Source organism: Acanthaster planci, linkage group LG01, assembly GCF_054643075.1.
Source record: "Acanthaster planci isolate LZ-2023a linkage group LG01, COTS_SCS, whole genome shotgun sequence".
Lineage (NCBI taxonomy): Eukaryota > Metazoa > Echinodermata > Asteroidea > Valvatida > Acanthasteridae > Acanthaster > Acanthaster planci.
The window spans coordinates 32689532-32708228 of record NC_141777.1 but is presented as its reverse complement, the minus strand read 5'-3'; the positions used below and the strand labels follow the sequence as shown (position 1 = coordinate 32708228).

Here is an 18697-nt window from a genome sequence, read left to right as displayed (position 1 = left end):
TTTTTGACGCCTTGTGCCCAACTGGGGGCGAAGGGGACTAAGTTATTATTGCAATGTACTTACACAAAAAAAATCAGTAAAGGAAGGAAATTTAGGATATCAATTACAATTAAAACCAGTGACATAACTACGGGGGGATAGGGCACTCCCTCCCCTCCGCGGATGCCCGTGCCCCCGGGTTTCCCCTCCATTTGAAACGTGTAAACAGTCTCCGTTGAAATGCAACTGCATTTTAGTTTCTTTAAGTGCCCCCTTGAAAACATGTGTGCACCCAGTTTGCCCCTCTACACACAGATTTAGCCCTAGCTATACGTCACTGATTAAAACTGAATTAAAACTGAAAAACAGAGACACATTTCAAAGATTTTATTCAAAAAGAGTGGCCATACATGAATCCTTTGAAACAAAAATATATTCAGTTTTGATGTATGTTTGGAATCGATATGCAATGGTTTGGGTTTGGTTGGGCGGGTAAAGGTATATATGATTCTAGCCCATTTTTACCAACTGTTGGGAAGATTTTGCCTCCCGAATTACGTAAGTGCTGTGTCCTCCTTTGTTTTTCACTTCTTTCCCTGTTTCTTTTTCCCATTTTATTTTTATGTCATTTTCCCAGGAAAGTGGCAAAGCACGCTTGAATCAGTGAGGGGGATACAGGGGTGGCATCCTCCCCAAGAAAACACAATACCAATCCCTCCTTTTTTGTTGGCATTTTAGAAACCGGAGTACAACTTTCTTTGCAGGGGGTAAATCTTATGTTAGCCCTCCCCCCTCCGACCCACCCACTGCCTCACACACCCTCATAATGGTCACATGGTTTGCCATTGACGTAACTTCCGGAACGATTTGGATTTTGTAATAATTTGATTTTTTACAAAATCAATTGAAATCAATAATAACTCGTTTAAGGTCTTCATACAGCGATAGCATATGCTGTCTTGTCAGACGGATGAATCATTTTGCCAGAAAGATAAGTTGAACTGTAACATTTCAGACACCTCATTCTCCCTTCCAAGCCTTAGCCAGATACTATTTTCTGTGTACTGGGATCTAAACTTCGTTTGCCCCTCCCCCCCAAAAAAAAACCCCCAAATCGTGAAAAGTCAATGCCAACCTGGTTTAGCTGTGGCTGAACTTTTAAGTCTTGGTTTTAATATTTTAAAGGTGTCGCATTTCCTCAGGAACCCAACACGTTCTGACCCGTTAATGTACAGAAATAGGTCAAAAGACCTATAAAAAATGGTAAAAAATAGAACCTTTAGGTCACGAAATCAAACAACTTCATTGTTAGTGTTTCAAGATGTACTTTTGAAGATGTTTTAAGTACAGGTCACTTGGAACTTATATCGTTTGCGTTTAGAACGGTAAACGTGGTACCATAATTTTGTGTGAAGCTTTCCAGTGATAGCTAACGCAATGGTAGCTATTTTGAGTGGATTTTATAACAACCGTATTTTCAGTGTGCAATGATTCAAATCAGTTTCTACTTTACAGGCATTAATGTAGACTTACAACATATTATGTCGAAAAGTAGCTACATACTACAGCATGAAATAACTCTATAGAATTTTAAATGTTAGTCAAATTAAGTTGAGAGTTCTTTATCCTGTTTTTCTAATTTCCTGTCCAACCAATATTTGTGAAACTGATTAAGATATAACATTGTCACAGCCTTTCAGCTTTCTCAAGAATTTTTTTCAGTGATGATTTTCCGTTTAATTTAATATAGCCAACCGCAGATGATCATGAATACTAGCAATCATTCAGAATCTCCTGGAGTTTACTGTCAATATTTGAATATGACGTGACGAAAGATGATGGCTATGATTGTTGCCAGGGCGATGAATAGAGAAGAGCTTGGCTGTGATGCGGCGTTGTAGGCGTAAACCTTGGCCCTGATGACAAGCGCCTCACCTACAGCAGCGGAGATTTTGCTCATCCCCTGGGGTTCCCCGTTCCGATCCATCTTGCTGCTGGCTGCAATGACCCCGGTATCATCTTCAACTTGAATCATCATCCCCCTCAAGGCAGCGGAGTAATCTTCGGTAGAATCGGAGGTGCCAGCGTTGATAATGACCAGGAAGGAGTCCCGGCCCGCTGTATCAGGTGTGCGCAAGAAGGAAAAGATCTTCTCGTTCACGATGACGTAGTCGAGGTGGTTGGTTTGGAAGGCCGGTTCTTCTTTGCGAAGTGTCGCCAATCGCGCATAAAGCTTCAAGGCGGAAGTATCATCTGCCTTTTGGTCAGCAACGTTGACTCCTGAAAGGTAGTTGTCGTTAACGGGGAGCCACGTTTTTCCAGCAGTAGTGCTGAAACCAGCATGCGGTGGCGACCAGTCCCACTGCATCGGGGAACGCTCTGGGTCGCGCGTATAGTTTTGCCAGTGGCTAGGGTTGTTGATTGCGTACGGGTCCTGGGTTTCATTGTAAGGTACCCAGATGTCCTCCATTACTATCTCTTCACCGTAATAGGTGGTCGGTGTACCCGGCAAAAGCAAATTGAGTACGTTAAGGGCTCGAGCATAATTTACCCCAATGCGATCGGCGATGCGGAAGTTGTCATGGTTACCGATGACCCAATTTGGCCACTTTCCAGTCGGCAGGTCCTTCATCCAGTCGTTGACAAAGTCATATATTTTATTGCCAGACAAGTTCTCCTTGGTGAGCTCAATCATGCCGAAGTTGAAGGGGAAATCTGCCTCGGGTTGATCCGGGGTTCCATAGTAGGGGAGAAGCCCCTTGTGCGTGTCATAGGTCTCGGTCACCATGAACCGATACTGGGGGTAACCTGCATCGTTTCCAAACTCGTTGAAGATTTGTCTCCAATTCTTGATGACATCATGGAGCTCAGGGAGGTCCACTGTCTTGGTGTGCAGCAGGCTGTCGTACTGAGCCTGCTCACCAGGTACTGGCGTGTAATCAGGATTCGGTGGCTCGTCTTGAAGGTCCTCGTTTTCGTACATGTGCCTGATGGCGTCTACCCGCATACCATCCACGCCTTTCTCGAGCCAGAAGCGGACCACATCATCCATCGCTGCTCGCACCTGCGGGTTACGGTAGTTCAAATCTGGCTGTTCCTTGAGGAACTGATGCAGATAAAATTGCTGCCTCTCTGGTACCCACTCCCACATGGAGCCACCGAACAAACTCACCCAGTTATTTGGAACGCACTCCTCTACAGGTGAGCAGCCCTGCTTGGGGTCTTCCCACATGTAGTAATCTTTGTACGGGTTGCTGGTGTCTTTGTTTTTCTTGCTTTCGAGGAACCACGCATGCTGATCGCTGGAATGGTTGGGGACAAAATCCATCATGAGTTTAAGCCCGAGCCGGTGCGCCTTGGTGATCAGCTCGTCAAAGTCGGCCATAGTTCCGAATATGGGATCGATATCCTTGAAGTCGGCCACATCGTAGCCGAAGTCGGCCATGGGCGACTTGTATACTGGGCTCAACCACACGGTTCCCACCCCAATGTCGTTGAAATGCTCCAGCCGGGACGTGATCCCGTCCAGGTCCCCCACACCGTCGCCGTCAGAGTCCATGAAGGAACGCGGGTAGATTTGGTAGATGATCGTGTTCTTCCACCATTCGTCAGGACCAAATCCAGCGGCAAAAGATGGGGTTAACACACATAGGAAAATCGCCACACCTGTGGCAAACGTAACTCGCGCCATTTTTCGTGGTAGGTTTATTGCGCAGGAGGCAAAGCTTCAAGCTCGCACGTATGCGTGCTCTTGCGCCGTGTGGTTGAATGAGATGAATCAGTCTGATTAAATTCAAAAGTCAAAGGCGGCTTTAGAGCTGTTTCCAGCAAAAGCCGAAGTACTTCGATAAGCACTAGCCAATATTAAATATAGATCACTGCAAATTTTGTTTTGTCCTTTGTAACATGTTAACTCCCGTGTTTGCGGGTTAAAGTCTTAAGTATTATTATAGCGTTGACAAAGGGAGAATGACGCTGCTTGACCGACACTAAATATAGAAATATGAACTATTATGGTCCTAATCACTGAACTTGCGACTTTGCATCAAGGCAATGATAAAAGGGTAACCTTTAGCCAAGACAAAAAGACACTCCCTTCTCCCTTTCTCTACATTTTTCCAAAAAAGCTAAACCCCCAATTCATGAACATCTTCACGTTTGACCAAAACATTCCAGTGCCGCTGTAAATGTGAATTTGAATCATTTCATGATCTTTTATGATTCTTTTTACAGCAACTGATACATACAGTGCTACTTAATTATGTATTATTGAATGCAATGTGTGATTCGCGAGAAAATAGGCAGAACCTTGCTTTCAAATGCAAATGTTCAATTTCTACTGCTCAACCTTACGTTCCATGTGCATGATAAAGGCACATTCACCCTTAGTCTTTGGAGTTAACTGGGAAAAGATAAAACGCGAGAACGGGGTATATATCATACGCCTCGCCTATACGCCAATAAGGAAAATGAAGATAAAATGTGCACAAATACAGACAAGGGAATTTAATTCACCTAAAGGAACGACATGTAAAAACTAATTTGTATTGAAGCTGCTATTGTAAGTGTTACATCATCTGCGGAGGATTTAGCCGATGAAGTCACCTCTATCAATGTTTGTAAAAGCATCCCACATTATTATTGTTATTGTTTTTATTATTGTTACTTATATTTATCCAGGGTAGCTTATTCACCAAAAGTGGTCTTCCATAAGGCCCTGTCGCCAACTCAAAAGGAAATAGTAAAAAAAATACACTTAAGACATCAGAAAACATTAAAGCAGTAGGCTTTAGTCTGTTCTTATTTGGGCCGCGAACAATGAAACAAGCCCAGAATGAAAGTAACAGCCCCCCCCTACACATAATAAAACTAGGTTCACCAATGTACCTGAATGTCATTGCCGATATGCGCCATATAGCTTCCACACAAACATTTCTGTTCTTTTCTGGATCACCCAATCACCCGTCCGTCCAGACTGACCGGCTGAAGAGAGGGTGTCTGTAAAGCATTGGATGATCCTTAATTAAATTTCGCGCTTTGTGATGGCCAACGCGTTGCAAACTCTTGGAGGCGCACTATTGTGAATCGCCCGTATTAGGGCAAACCCAGGAAATCTGCAGTTAAGAGTGCGTGATTTAGAAGTCGAAAAACAGAGGACACGGTACTCATAAAGAAAACAGAAATGACGGTCTGATTTTTTGCAAGCTACAGAGAAATTCTAATATTTATTGGAAATGTCAACAGAGCTCAGTTGGAATTTGGTCAAAATTACAAATTGTGAAGTGTGTCTCACATCATTTTGATATAATTTCATTAATTTCTACCATAATACTAAAGTTATTGCTTTTTCACGTAAAGCTTTCAGATTTAATTTCGTATCCTGTGCATAAAAACGCAAAAGAATTGAGTATCCCGGGAAGACGGTCTTCAAACTGTTAGCCAATGCAAAAGGGATGTGAAGCTTGATATGATTTTATTCCGATTAACTTTATCACCTCGTACAGAATAGCTTCTCAGGTTTAGAAAGCAAACTCATGTCATAAACACTAAGTAGACCCTATGCCTCAAATACATTGATTGCTTGAAGTTGTTCACAGCTTTGGTGAAAGGAAGACTCGCTCACAAAAAAGACTCGTTGAGTATCCAACAGACGCATACTTATCAGAAGAACTAATGTGTATTGGGCCCAAGAAAACGAATAGATCGATTTGGGACTAGAAGGTGACACGGATGCCATCGGTGTATTTTTTTTTCATTACATGTATAGTAAGCATAATACGACACTGAGGCAAACGATCGATTGCAACAAGAGTGTCAGTATCGAATTGCTCAGGAGGCAATTATAAATGATATTGATGGTATGAATGCATGTAGTTCTGATTACGTCAACTTTTGGCTAAACTTGGCTAAACTTAAAGAATCTTGTCACTCTGGTAAAGGATTATGTTGATCTATAAGCGTGTTATAAATCGATGTTTCGTTTCATTAATTGGCAGGTCTGAAATACTGGTACCACCAGTTTTGGTCCTGCACCTCGACAATTTCATCCAATAAGACCAAAATCCCCTCCCCAACCCTCAGGGCAATCTTGTTCAGCTGGACCCGCTCCCCGACCCGAGACATGTCGGTGCCCACCACGACAGTTCCCTCCACAGGAAGCGCCCCGTTGGCACGGTCGAAGAAGTCGTTCTCGAAGGTGGTGTCCTGGCCGAAGTTGATGGCCACAAAGAAACGCTCCCTTTCGCCTTCCAGCTCCCGGATATAGGACACCACGTTCAGGGTGTTGTGCACGAACTTGGCCGTGGGCCCTTGTCGCAGCGTTCTCTTCTCGGCTCGAAGCTTCGTCAGGGCTTTGAACATGCGAAGGACGGAGTTAGGGTCTTCGTCCATTACCTGAGATTAACGTCAGTTCAAAGAACTATAGAGTAATCGAATATAAATTGGACAGATTGGTACCTACTTTCTTTTGAAGCAATGAACACAGAGACCTTGTCAATGAAATCATCCTTGTCATCTCTCTCAAGGAATATGCTCAACCATTACGTTACAGTTGTTTGTTTTCTTTTCGGTTGCCAGTTTCTGTCTACAATAAAACGCCACCCAAATTTTTTCAAAGATTTGACAGCAAAAAAATTTAACATAATATCCATGCTCTGATTAGGCTACTCGTCTCAATATGTAGCGTCAGTCTTTGTAAAAAATAGTGGCAATTTGGACTTTCTTTCTCAGACCCAAAGATTTGGGCCCGCCCCCCAAAAATGCAAAAAACATGGTTGGGGGAAATCCGCAACGTGCTGTACATATATGAAGCAATTGGCGTTTTTCTTATTTTCACTACCTATAGGATTCCAGTCGGCACTCTTAATATAGCATCAAACATGTATGGACTAAATGCGAGAAGGGCCTATTCAGAGATTACAGTAGGGCCCACTAGCTAGAAAATAAACGTGACAATGTTTTCGTACGATTACGGGTTACCACTTACAGCGACGTTAACTTTTGTGAACTCTTCTTCTGGCGGCACCGGTAGCCAGGAGCCGTTAACGGACGAGGTGAACCCGGCATATGGGTCTGCCGTCCACTGCATCGGGGTTCGCTGGCGGTCTCGTGTCTTGATTTCCCATCTTGGCTGAATACGCAGAAATAAACCAAAGTCGTCAACTTATCACCTACTTCCACAAAAACCGTTTCATTATGTTTATCCCCGGTATCTTTACTGTGTAGGACAGTTTCCTACTTATCTATAGGAAATATTTTTTTCTGTTGAGAATGTCAAACAACAATCTAATTCTTACTCTTTTAGGCAAGTGTTGGACTTGTGGTTATAGCTTGAGGCTAATCAATCTGACCTCACAAACATTTGTTACGTTTACAATATCTGATAATGAATAGTTTGGTTCCTGTAGCCGTTTTTGCAATTTCTTTCACGTACGTAAATAGTGTTGATTTCTATTTAAGTGCGGGAAGACATGCTCAACATTCCATAATATGCATTTGCTCGGAATTGTTAAAGTTCTTTTTAAAAGTGTTCGATCGCAATCTATAAGTTTTGTGGAAACAAAAATCGAACTGAAGACCAATGGTATACAAACTGTCAAATATTCCACTATACATCGATTTTATTTTGCGTTTCCAACATATAAAATCCGAGCGTTTATCGGTATTTACCATGTCATTCAAAGCCTTAATGTCCATGAGCTCATCCTCAGTTATCATTACGTCGGTCATGCCAATCTCGTCTCCATAGTAACAGATGGGTGTCCCTGGCAACGTCAGAAGTAACATATTAGCGGCGCCAGCGTGTTCCTTTGTCAGACGGCTGGCAATGCGATGCACCCCGTGATGACCAAGCTGAAAGAATTAAAGTATTTGCCTCAATTTTTTAATCAAAAATAAATGATGTAAATAAAACTCTTGGATGAATGACACCGGCCTGACGTGGTTTACTCTAAGAAAAAAATAGATGAGATTTTAGGGCACACGCATGATGTATGTGACGCGTATTCGTTGTTATAAGGGGTATGTCCTGTTACTTATGTTTCATCCATCCTAATTATCTATGCACTAATTTCTTTTCAAGACGCTGATTACCATATTTTACATCTCAAATACAAAAGAATAAAAACAATGTTTGCATTCATGAAAAATGGGGAGGGGTTACCATAAAGGACGGCCATTTTCCTTTGGGTAGATTGTCCATCCACTCCTGAACCATCTCATAAACCTCAAGTCCAGTGGTGTAACCCGTCCCTATTGTAGTGCCTGACCAACCACCATTGACGTCACCGAGGTTCACGAGGTTGAGGTTCATAGGTAGATCGACCTCCGGGTCCTCTTCCGTCCCGTAGTAGGTCCTTGCGTAGCTTGAGTTGGAGTCTGAGTCGGTTATCATTACTCTGTCAGGTTGGAAGGGGCACAGGGGTGTCAGTGCGTGCTATTTGTAAAGCATCCAGAATGCCCTAAAGCACAACATAACTCTGAGAACATGAACTACGGATGGTAAAAAAGCCTTGTGGTCTTTTTCTTGGTATTAAAGGCAAACCTTCTCGTTGTTTGTTTCTTAGCAAATTCGGCCAAATTATTCCCAAAATGTAAGTCATTCCTCTGGTTTATACTCGTCTGTGGCGAAAAACGTGGCATTAAATTGGCCACCTTTGACAACGATCTTAGAAACAAAGTCATTGTCTTAATCCCGTTGTATGTGGACGTATAGAGTGTTAAATCTAACACTGCAGATTATTCTGTTCAAGTTAAATTTGTGAAAATTCAGTCGAATGCATTGGTCGAAAATGGATAAAATCCCATTCCGGAAACGGGTGTGTTAACTGCGAGGTCTACAAAAAGGTATCCACAGATAATTCAACAATCATCTCAGTCTGTGGTACCTGTAAGTGCCCGCAGTTGAGAACTGATCAAAGATTCCCTTGCGCCACTTCTTCAACAACACGTGTTGAAGTCCATCGAACTCTGATGACTTGTCATGTAGTAGACTCTCGTACTGCACCTGTAAAAACAAACAAAGAAAGAAAGAAAAAAACACAAAAATAGACACCATTATTGTTTTTGTTCAGTTTCGGAGATGAAAATGTTGAACACATGATTACATCAAAGATATATTAATCATCGCAAAAATCTCTCCGATTTGACTTTGACCGACTGCGTGTGACTGGTTGCATATTGTCTTCAACACTTTAGCTATACTGCCGTCGACTGCCGTGAAGACATATCCAGACCTACTCTGGAGTTTGGCTGTCAATAACCGTGACGTTCACGTGTTAGGGAGTAGTCTTGGTCTCAAGCCTATCCATGCAATAACGTCTTGCTTTATAATAACTTACAGGGTCACCGAGTCCATCGTTGACGTAACCCGGTGCAGGAGTATCATCCGTGTAGGCGTCAGTTTCAAACATGTACTTTACTCCTTGTATGCTGAAACCATCCACTCCTTTAATGAACCATTGCTCCAACACCGTCTGAACGATTCAAGAGAACAATCGAAAGCAACAATTGTCAACATTCTTAAGTTATAAGGGAGTGAAACGCAAAATCAGCACTTGGCGTGTTTTCTGATTTATTCAAGATAGGTGTATGACTGCTCGCCACCACCAGAGATGGCGCACATTTACACGTAGCGAAAGTACACCGAAAACTTCACCTGAATTACAACATAGACTCTGCTTCATTGCTATAGAAAGCGGTACATCACAAGTTATAATGACAGTAAGGAATCCACTGAGGAAATATTTCCATGACAAAAAGTATCCGGGAAATCCTGTTTTTCACCTCCTAGCCCAAATTCAGGTATTTTCCCTTTCAAGCAAGGGCTTGAGTTCATTCTTTTTCAAGACGTTGCTATGCAGAGATTAAATGAGCAAAATCATAATAATTATGTTAAGCAACTGGGACAGCCAATCTAAACCAATATACATTGCACCACATTTCAGTTTGGGTGACTTATTCCAGCTAAATATCCCTTTCATTCTTGCCCAGATTTACCCACCTCCAAGTAGTCGGTGACAGCTTCTTTCCGGAGGTTGAGATCCGGTTGATACTCGGAGAATTGATGAAGGTAGTGTTGTGCCCGCTCGCTCTTAAGCCTCCAAGCGCTGCCGCTGTACACGCTCACCTGTTGGCGAAGGTTTTGTCGAGAGTGCAATTACTTTTCTTTAAAGGTCAGAAAGATAAGACGTGTCTTGACAAACGTCCGATCTTCTTCTTGAATAGGATAAAATGTCGGAGTGGTATTTAATCAGACCGTCTGCACGATTGGCATATCTGGGAATACAACGGATGGACTGTCCTAGCTTTTTGCCAGCGACGAAAATGGATGAAACTCTAGGGCAAAATGACCCACGTAAAAATCATATGAAAATCATTCTGTTTGCATGACATAGGCCTACATGATTGAATAATAACGTGTAAGAAGTTCTCTCAACAAAACTAAGACAAGACTACTGTGCACTCTTGTTGAAACTTTAACCTAAACGTAACTTACCCAATTATTGGAGTTGTCAGCCCAAGTGTACCAGTTAAGGTAAGTCTCGTCTCTTGCTGAACTCTTCTGAAAGAACTCGTGCTCAACACTGGAGTGATTGGGGATGAAGTCCAATATCACCTTGATATCTATAACAAGTCACCATAAAAAAGTAGGAAGCATTCAAGAAAGTGATCTAACTCGGTTTCAGTCGCTAGCACTATGCAAATAAATCAGTGATTGCAAAAGCAGCGATGACAACCGATACCTGCGTCGGCGACACGAGTTAACGCTCCGGGAGCAGTAAAGCAGTAACGATTGAGTACTTCAGCACGTTTCTATATGCCTTCTTTTCATGCAGATCAGCCATTTGTAGAACATTTCTGGGAGTGTAAAACCGATAGCAGACAAATTAAACTAACTTTTGTCGTGTAGAGCGGTTATCAGCGCGTCAAAATCCTCCTGCGAGCCAAAGATGGGATCCACTTTCTCGAAGTCAGAGACATCATAACCAAGGTCCCTCTGAGGCGACTGGTAAATGGAGTGAAGCAAAACAGCGCCAACACCGATGTCACTGAGGTAGTCCACTTTTTCGATGATACCTGCAGGAGAAATCCGACAGGTCTTTGCAGTGAACAGTGAAATTGGTTAGAGAGAAAATAAGAACTTTTATCTCCTGGCGAGCCGACTACGAATGGATAGATGATTATTTTTAGCTCACCGTGAAGAAATGTGCAGCTACGTAAGTAATTCAGGGTCGAAGCCAGCCTCACGAATGGGAGAGGAGAATCCGTCATTACATTAACAATGGGCCCAATCAAAAACATCGGCGCAATTATAATATCAGGTGTAGGCCCTAGTTGTGTTAAATTAAGCAAAACCATAGCAATGGCGATAACAACAAAGGAAAATGCAAAGAAAATAGCAAACAAGACAAAACACTTTTTGCGAAGCAGAGCTTCAAGGGGGGGGGTCGCTCAAATCTATGGACATTCCCATCCTCCGGGATTTCATTTTAATAATCGAGGGTCTCAAAAAGAATATCATAGACATGTAGAGTTTCACTTTCATCTTTGGTGCCAAAGTATTCGATGTGTTTGACGTGGATTTTTAACGATCTTTTCATTCGTGTCCACCTGCCTCCCTGCAGCTAAAGTGGTAAGCTCGGCATGACGTCGGTACCTCTCACAGCTGTTAGCGATGACATTCACAGAGGAGCTGCCAGGAGCTTTCATATGTCGAGGAATTCGAATTCAAGGGATCATCTCGCAAATTTTAATCCCAAACATGATATTACCGAGTCAATCACCCACCTTTGGGAAATGTACTTTTTAAAACATTCCTCGAATCAGTTTTAGTTACTAGAGGTTGAAAGTGGTAAACAGTAGAAGAATGGTTAGGGATAAAATCTGATTGCACCTATACAGAGTGATGGGTCACATTTCACGAGCTATTAACAAAGACTGTTTTGTAGTCATGTTATTTAATACCTGTAGAGGAAATGAATACACGTGTTATGGGCATGGTGGACTCACAAGCTATTGAGGGAGACAGTTCACAATGCAATATAATACAGCATCATGACCCTCAATAACAAACCGATGGTCAATGCTATTTTGTACTGTCGTATCGAACAACTGGATTGGAGGCTGTTTTCAATTTACGTTTTGCTCAAAAGAGGCAATTATCTTTGTTCTGAAATCCTTGTTCTGGTCACCACCAACGGCGCTGCATTATGGTCTCAACATGAGTCTTTTCAACAGGGCTGTTTGTAGAAAGCACGGGAACAAGCAAACACTTTTGTCCCACGGAGGTTTCCGACAGAAACACGTTTAGATGGTGGATGAAAAAAGGAAATATGAAATAGCATGACGTGCAAAAGGGGTGTTATGTTTTCGAGGCGGTCTGATCATAGCAGGTACTCGCTATGAATGCAGGTGGTTAAAAAACTGAACAAAATGCAAATTTTCGAAAACGAGGTCTGCATCACGACCTGTCCAAAGCCTTATTTAAAAGAAACAGTTGTAGCTATACGTGTACAAGGGCAAGGTAATGTAATCCGCATTTACATACAAGTATGCTACATTATAGAGTTAGAATCAAAGGACACTTTTCGATTTTTGACACTTGTCCCCTCGCAACCCCTACCCAAAGAAACTATGTGCAGGCATAGACACCTTGATCTGTGACCCGACACTATACTCACCGTTGAGATCTCCTATTCCATCACCGTCAGAATCCTTGAAGGATCGGGGGTAGATCTGGTAAATCACGCTGGTCTGCCACCAGGGCAAGCAGCGGGGAGTGACCACGATGATGTAGATGGACATGCCGAGCATGGCGCACCACCCAGCCAGGAGGATTAGCAACAGGACCCACCGGGCTGCTCGCCAGGAGAAACCTCGGGAGTAACGCAGCAGTTCCTCCTTGCCCATTCCTGTGGGTAACGACAGAGAAATGTTGTTACCACAGAAACACGGTACTTGTCTCTGCCCTGTTTTCGGTACATCTCCCTGAACCTCAAGGTATCCATGATGGTTTACAGGAGGTCATGATATCTGTGATCTTTGGTCATGTAAAGCCGCTCTTTTGATCAGTATTCTGTTCTGCAAGGTATCTCAGGGTTATACCAGAAGTTCTTGAACGTTTGGCCAAAATGGCTTCGAGAGAAAAGCGCACACCCGATTTCTCTTCCATTGGTCAAAATCACTCAAACTGTAGGCTTTCCTTGCCAACTTCAGAAAAAAATCCACTCATTTTCGTCTACACGTATTCACATTCGCACAGATGCTACAGTTCAGTTTATTGGGGGTTTCTTTTTCCCTGTTCTGACATTCAAATTTGTTTTCATGAATGCCTACAAAATTTTTTAGCTTTGTCGTTAAGTTTTGTTTTTATCATTCCACTTCGTTTATGGGCATTCGAGACTATAACTATTCGTCACTGTAATCTTTGTTGCCCTTTTCCAACAGCAGTCAAATTAAAAATCATCTACGCGTAAAGAATCTTTCACCTACGCACGATTTCCTTTTTCGTTTACAATGAATCTATTTTGCATTCTGAGTGTTAAATTTAGGGGTATTGGAGAATTTAATATCGTCGGTCTTTCACTGCAAGTCGTTCTGTGTGATATTTTAGTTCCATGAGCATTGTTTTGATGACTGCAAATGATTTCTTTATATCATTTATTATTTTTTGTATCGACGCCTATTTCTTGAGTCCAATCAGAAAGTTTTGGTTTTGTTCTTTGTTGTGAGTACTGATGCTGTTCATGTTGTATTTCATATCTGCATATTCGGCCCATTTCAAAACATGTGGACATTAAATGTTAAGAAAAGTTCAGGGAAACAAATTTAGGGTTACAGTTAAAACACGAAAACAAAAAAAAAATATGAAACAAACCTTCCCTACGTTATTGCCTAGAAAGTGTGAATCGCTTTTCCTACCCACGATGCTCACCCTTTCTGTAAGAACCCGGCCGCCGCAATTTTTTGTACACTTGACAAAATGCCGTCTGAAGATCTGCTGTTAAACTTTTTTCTCGGAGCATCAGATTTTACATAGGATCTAGGAAGCGCTCAACACTGGAACAAATTGGAATTCCCACAAGTGAGACCTGTTGACAATCTCAAATGCCTCATCAACCTCTTTCTAAGCGCCTGATCAACCTCTTTCTAAGCCCTTTGACGAATGTGAATGGACAGAACGACTTTTGGAATCTGAATGAACGTATTTCTCGAAAGAATGCTCAATAACGAATTCGAATGCCTCCTTTTTTAAAACTTATTTTCGAATTCAAACGTAATGGATAAGGCACGGACTTACATCACAGGTGTACTGTGACACCGCGCCATGCATAGGAGCTGGAGGATCTTCAACGTTAGTGTGACTTAATCTGGGGTTTATTTTAATATTTTAAAATTCAATTTATTAAAAAAGTGAATTGTCTGAGGGACAAATTAAGCTTCATTTTATTTGCTGTTGTTTTTGTTGCTCTAGGCGCTACAACATAAATTTAATGAAATGGATGTAAAAGGGGAAGCAACGATAAACAACTTGTGAGCTCTTTCTCTGGACTTGGAACTCTTACGCTCTCTTCAGAAGTTACAACTGCACGCCCATCGTTATAAACCATGGCAAAAATAAACACTGAAACCGCTGACAATGATAACGTTTCACAAAATAGCGTAGTGGTACAAGCTTGCACCGACCACGGAGGAACAAAAGTGGTTTATTCCTTCATACACGCACGAAGGCCCGTCGCACCGATGCACTTGTGGCATTTTCTCCCTTGCAGTTAGGGTGGAGCCCCCAAACGCCTTATCTTTAAACAAATAAAAAGATTAAAAGGTCAAATTTTGATCGGGACAAAGCAATAGTCTGCTCAGCTGCTTTTTATCTTGGATCCAACCTATACAATCGGATTTAGTTCAACAGTGTTCTTCTATGGCAGTAGACATGGCAGCCTGCGTTTTGGCATGCATACACCTGTCTGCGCTGAGGCATACGGATTACTTGTGTTATCTGTAAAACTCTTCTTTGGCGCTAGCACTTTCGTTTACATTTCTTGTTCTGCGCATTTTGGGGTCAATTCAAGATTCACAGCTCAATTAACGCTGTCCGTTTTCAGCTTGTTATATTAATATGAACAAAAATATGGCTTAATGTTGAGTAAAAGGATGCAAAGAGAGATACAGTAACAGTCTTTATAACATTTATTGTTGATATTCTAAGAAACATTAAAATGAAAAGACCTCGTATGTCACTTTGTGTCAAACTTATTGTTCGCATAAACGCCTTTTACCTATGAAACTCAGGACAGTTTCCTCACACCACGAAAGATAAGGTTCATCTCGCTAATTCTTTCAGTGTAGCTGTCGTTTTATCGTTTTAATGAAGATGTTCTCCTCAGAACGGCCTGCTTCCTTACCTGTCCACGGTGGCACCGTGTGCTCCTGGGGAAGATACTCAACCTCTATCATGATTGGATCTTGAAGATGCAAGCGCTGTGTCTCTCTGAATCAAGTCACATCCAACAGTGGGACGGCCAAAAGAACAAGTGCTGCAGACTGCGTGCTTGTTCGTGCTCTCTTCTTCGCTACTGAATGTTTTTCTTTCTCTCTTTCCATACTTCTTACCCCTGCCTGCTCCTTCTTTACTTCGCCTCTGGGTCAGAATACTAATCACAGCAGCAATCGATTTCGAGACGAGTGGCTTCTCTCTCGTGCGGATCATGCTTCATTCTGGCATGTACTAAGCATCCGCCAGAAACATCTCCTGCGTGGGTGAATGGAGGACCGCGGCAGTCTGAAGGATGGGATGCAGAACTGATGGGAAGCGGACCATCGCGTATCTGCGGCATGCCTACCGGTGGTTCACCCACGTCTTTTCAGCGCGAGGAGCCATGGGAATCGATACTACATCGCTCAGTGACCGAATAATTATTTGGCAGTGACGACAACGACCGAAATACATAGATTTGTGTATTGACTGGATGGGGGTAAAGGCCTCATACAGGCATATTCATTTAGACGAGACTCGTGAATGAGAGGTTGTGGGCAGAAATTACATTCTTGTTTATCCGAAGGTATAAAGCCATTTTCAGAGCTTCACAAAAATGACGACAGTGGGAATCTGACACATCTTCACACTTTGCTGTTCATTGACCTGGAAGTTTCTAAGTTGGCCTATACATGTATCTGCCTAAATTTGTCATGTGCCCTGCACGTGTATTTTAGCCATGACGCACTGCAGACTTTTTAAACACTTTCAAAGGACAGTTTCCTTATATTAAAGTAGAACTGTAGGACGCGTTTAACTATAACTTAGTTCATGAAACATTGAAGTTATAATGCTTATTAGACAGCGATATTCCTTTGAATCTTCAGGCTGCTTTTTCACATGACGTTTGGTTGTCACAGTCTAGATGCCATCTCTTTGTTAGGTGCGTATATCTGCACCCCCCCAACGTTAGTATTTGCAGATGGTGAATGGTTTTTTTTTTCAACTCGTTGCCACCATGAGAGTTTTCAGATGTTGTTTAGGCCCTACTGCCTGGTATAATTCGGGTCCACATCAATGTTCGCGGGCTCCCCAATATTTGGACACAAAATGACAAGTTTAATCAAATTACACGCGGTCCTGAAAACAATGCTTGAACCAAATTGAATTAACCCTTTGAATATATTTCACTTCATGTACATACATTTTCAAAATATGCGCTGTTCTCGGCAACCCTGCTTTAAGACGCCACTATAACTTAAGATTTGACTACATACTGTCAAAAACTTTGGTCGGTGATTTAATAAGGCTTCCTGATTTGATGCTTCATTAAAAAAGGCGAGGCCAAGGTCAGGAACGTTTAAGTTTGATTTGGTTTTTTATTCGCTTATAATGTACAGGTTTGCTTAACCTTCAGTAATATTCAAAAGGGTTTTAAAGTAGCGGTAGTAGTGCTGAAATACACGGAAACTAACCAATTCAAGCAGTGTTAAAATCCGAAGCTTTTCGATCTGAAAGGTTGAATGCGATGTGAGCTGACCATCACCGGGGTTTGTGAAGCTTTCACAATGACCAACGTTACAGCAGTTTCCGACGGAGTTTGCTTTAAGCTCGGCAAAACTTAAAGACACGTAAGCAAAACACAACGCAACGCAACAAACACTAGAACAGCTTTAAACCAAAGGCAAAACACCGCATATCGATTCTGTTGTTTTTAAGTTTCCTTGCCGATGTAGCCTGTTCACCGGAGAAACGAATCTGTCTGACTAGCCATCGGGGACTGGCTCATGCAAATGTCAATCGTCGCCATGATGCCGCTGGGTATGTGAATACCGACCAATGAAAACAAGATGACGCTGCGATTTTCATGTCTTGCAACTCAAAGATCCCTTTTTTTCACCCTCTTGCTTGGATCACGGAGGAAGGAGACCTCCACGCTTGGATCGATAGTTGCAGGCTTTCGCGTTGTAGATTCCTTCGCCTTAATATACAAAGACTTCCCATTTCGCCTCAGCGACATTTTGCCGTAACCGTCCATATTGTCAAGACCTCCCAGGAACTGCATCGGAAAGCTGACGAAATGCTCACGAGGCTATTCACTCCTATCAAAGCACGCGCCAACATGCTTCCGAACACTGGCATCCACACATATAAATGTATATAACTTGCAGTTGTAATAATGCAGTGCTTAGCAGTTAAATTTAAAACTAACTTCGCTGACGGGAGAAAACAGATTACAGTTGCCACATCAAAATCTGGTGTCGCACTGGTGAACACGGGATAATGAGTGGCCACTTGGACTTAAAGTAGTTATCGAATGTACCTGTAGCAAGGGAGATTTACTTGGGCCTTGAATTATAACCAGGATTATCCTGACACTGGGCTAAAATGACAAATTTATTTTTTAAAAATTCCAAATTAAAGATTCACACCAGAGTTGGAAAAAATCGTTCCTTTCAAAATGTTTAGGTCATAAATGCATATTTTCCTGTATATTATACATGATTCTGTAACCTTTTTGGTGAGGAAATTGAGGAATGATCCTATATTTTCTTCAGTTTTACTTTTTCCATTTTACCTGCATAAGGGCCATCATGTATCAGTTCCTCTCGGTCCTCGGTCTTCTTAACTGGCACAATAGAATCACTATCCGAGTCCTGTATCGATTTTTTCTCTATGTTGACGTCCTCGTAATCGTGGCTATTGTGCGGCAAATCCATGGACTTGTCCGCCTCCTGCAACTCAATGTCATCCTCAAATCCCTTGTTGACCGACATGTTTGCTTGGGATGAAACTTTTGGTCCCCCAAAATGTTCCTGGTTTTGAACTGACTTGGTGTTTCTGGTAGAACTGTTCCAACCGGTATGATCGTCAAGGGGCGTGCGTGCAAGTGGACTTCGGACTCCGATTGGGTAGGCAGCGTTCTATTAAGCACACACAACAGCGGTTGCTATTGTTAATTCGGTTGCTGATGCAAGATCACGATTATCAAGTACTGAGTTGAATATTAACCCAGCCAGAGAGGGCCCATGCATGTTATTTACAGTTCAGTTTTTGCGCTCTACTTACGCACACAAACCATTGTTCGCCATCCGCCACAAAGAGTATTACTCGCCGCGTATGCGAGCACAAACAGCGAACAATCAGTGACATATCCTTGACAGTATGTTCTGTTCTCACCAACACAAGAAAAGCTTTATAATGTTTGTACTCGACCATCAAAGCCGTGCAATCTTGAATTTA

The 18697-nt window shown here is 42.2% G+C and overlaps 2 protein-coding genes across 3 annotated transcripts; both read right to left on the bottom strand.

The window, feature by feature from the left end:
• Positions 1-351: 351 nt before the first annotated feature.
• Positions 352-3803, bottom strand: LOC147800675 (salivary alpha-glucosidase-like). The gene has a single exon (XM_087146618.1). It carries the CDS (start codon positions 3668-3670, stop codon positions 1787-1789), a length of 1884 nt encoding a protein of 627 aa, XP_087002744.1. The 5' UTR covers positions 3671-3803; the 3' UTR covers positions 352-1786.
• Positions 3804-5173: 1370 nt separating this feature from the next.
• LOC110979322 (amino acid transporter heavy chain SLC3A1-like) lies at positions 5174-18509 on the bottom strand. 2 transcript variants are annotated; one of them, XM_022235015.2, is made up of 11 exons: positions 18033-18509; positions 12660-12890; positions 10876-11055; positions 10475-10602; positions 9980-10105; positions 9318-9452; positions 8865-8983; positions 8141-8375; positions 7648-7830; positions 6965-7108; positions 5174-6372 (listed from the first exon to the last, which is right to left on the bottom strand). In XM_022235015.2, the coding sequence occupies exons 1-11, from the start codon at positions 18229-18231 to the stop codon at positions 5965-5967; spliced, it is 2088 nt and encodes a 695-aa protein (XP_022090707.2). In that variant the 5' UTR covers positions 18232-18509; the 3' UTR covers positions 5174-5964. The 2 variants fall into 2 exon arrangements, with proteins under 2 accessions (XP_022090707.2, XP_086997794.1); XM_087141668.1 differs by lacking the exon at positions 18033-18509 and adding an exon at positions 15384-17635.
• Positions 18510-18697: the final 188 nt, after the last annotated feature.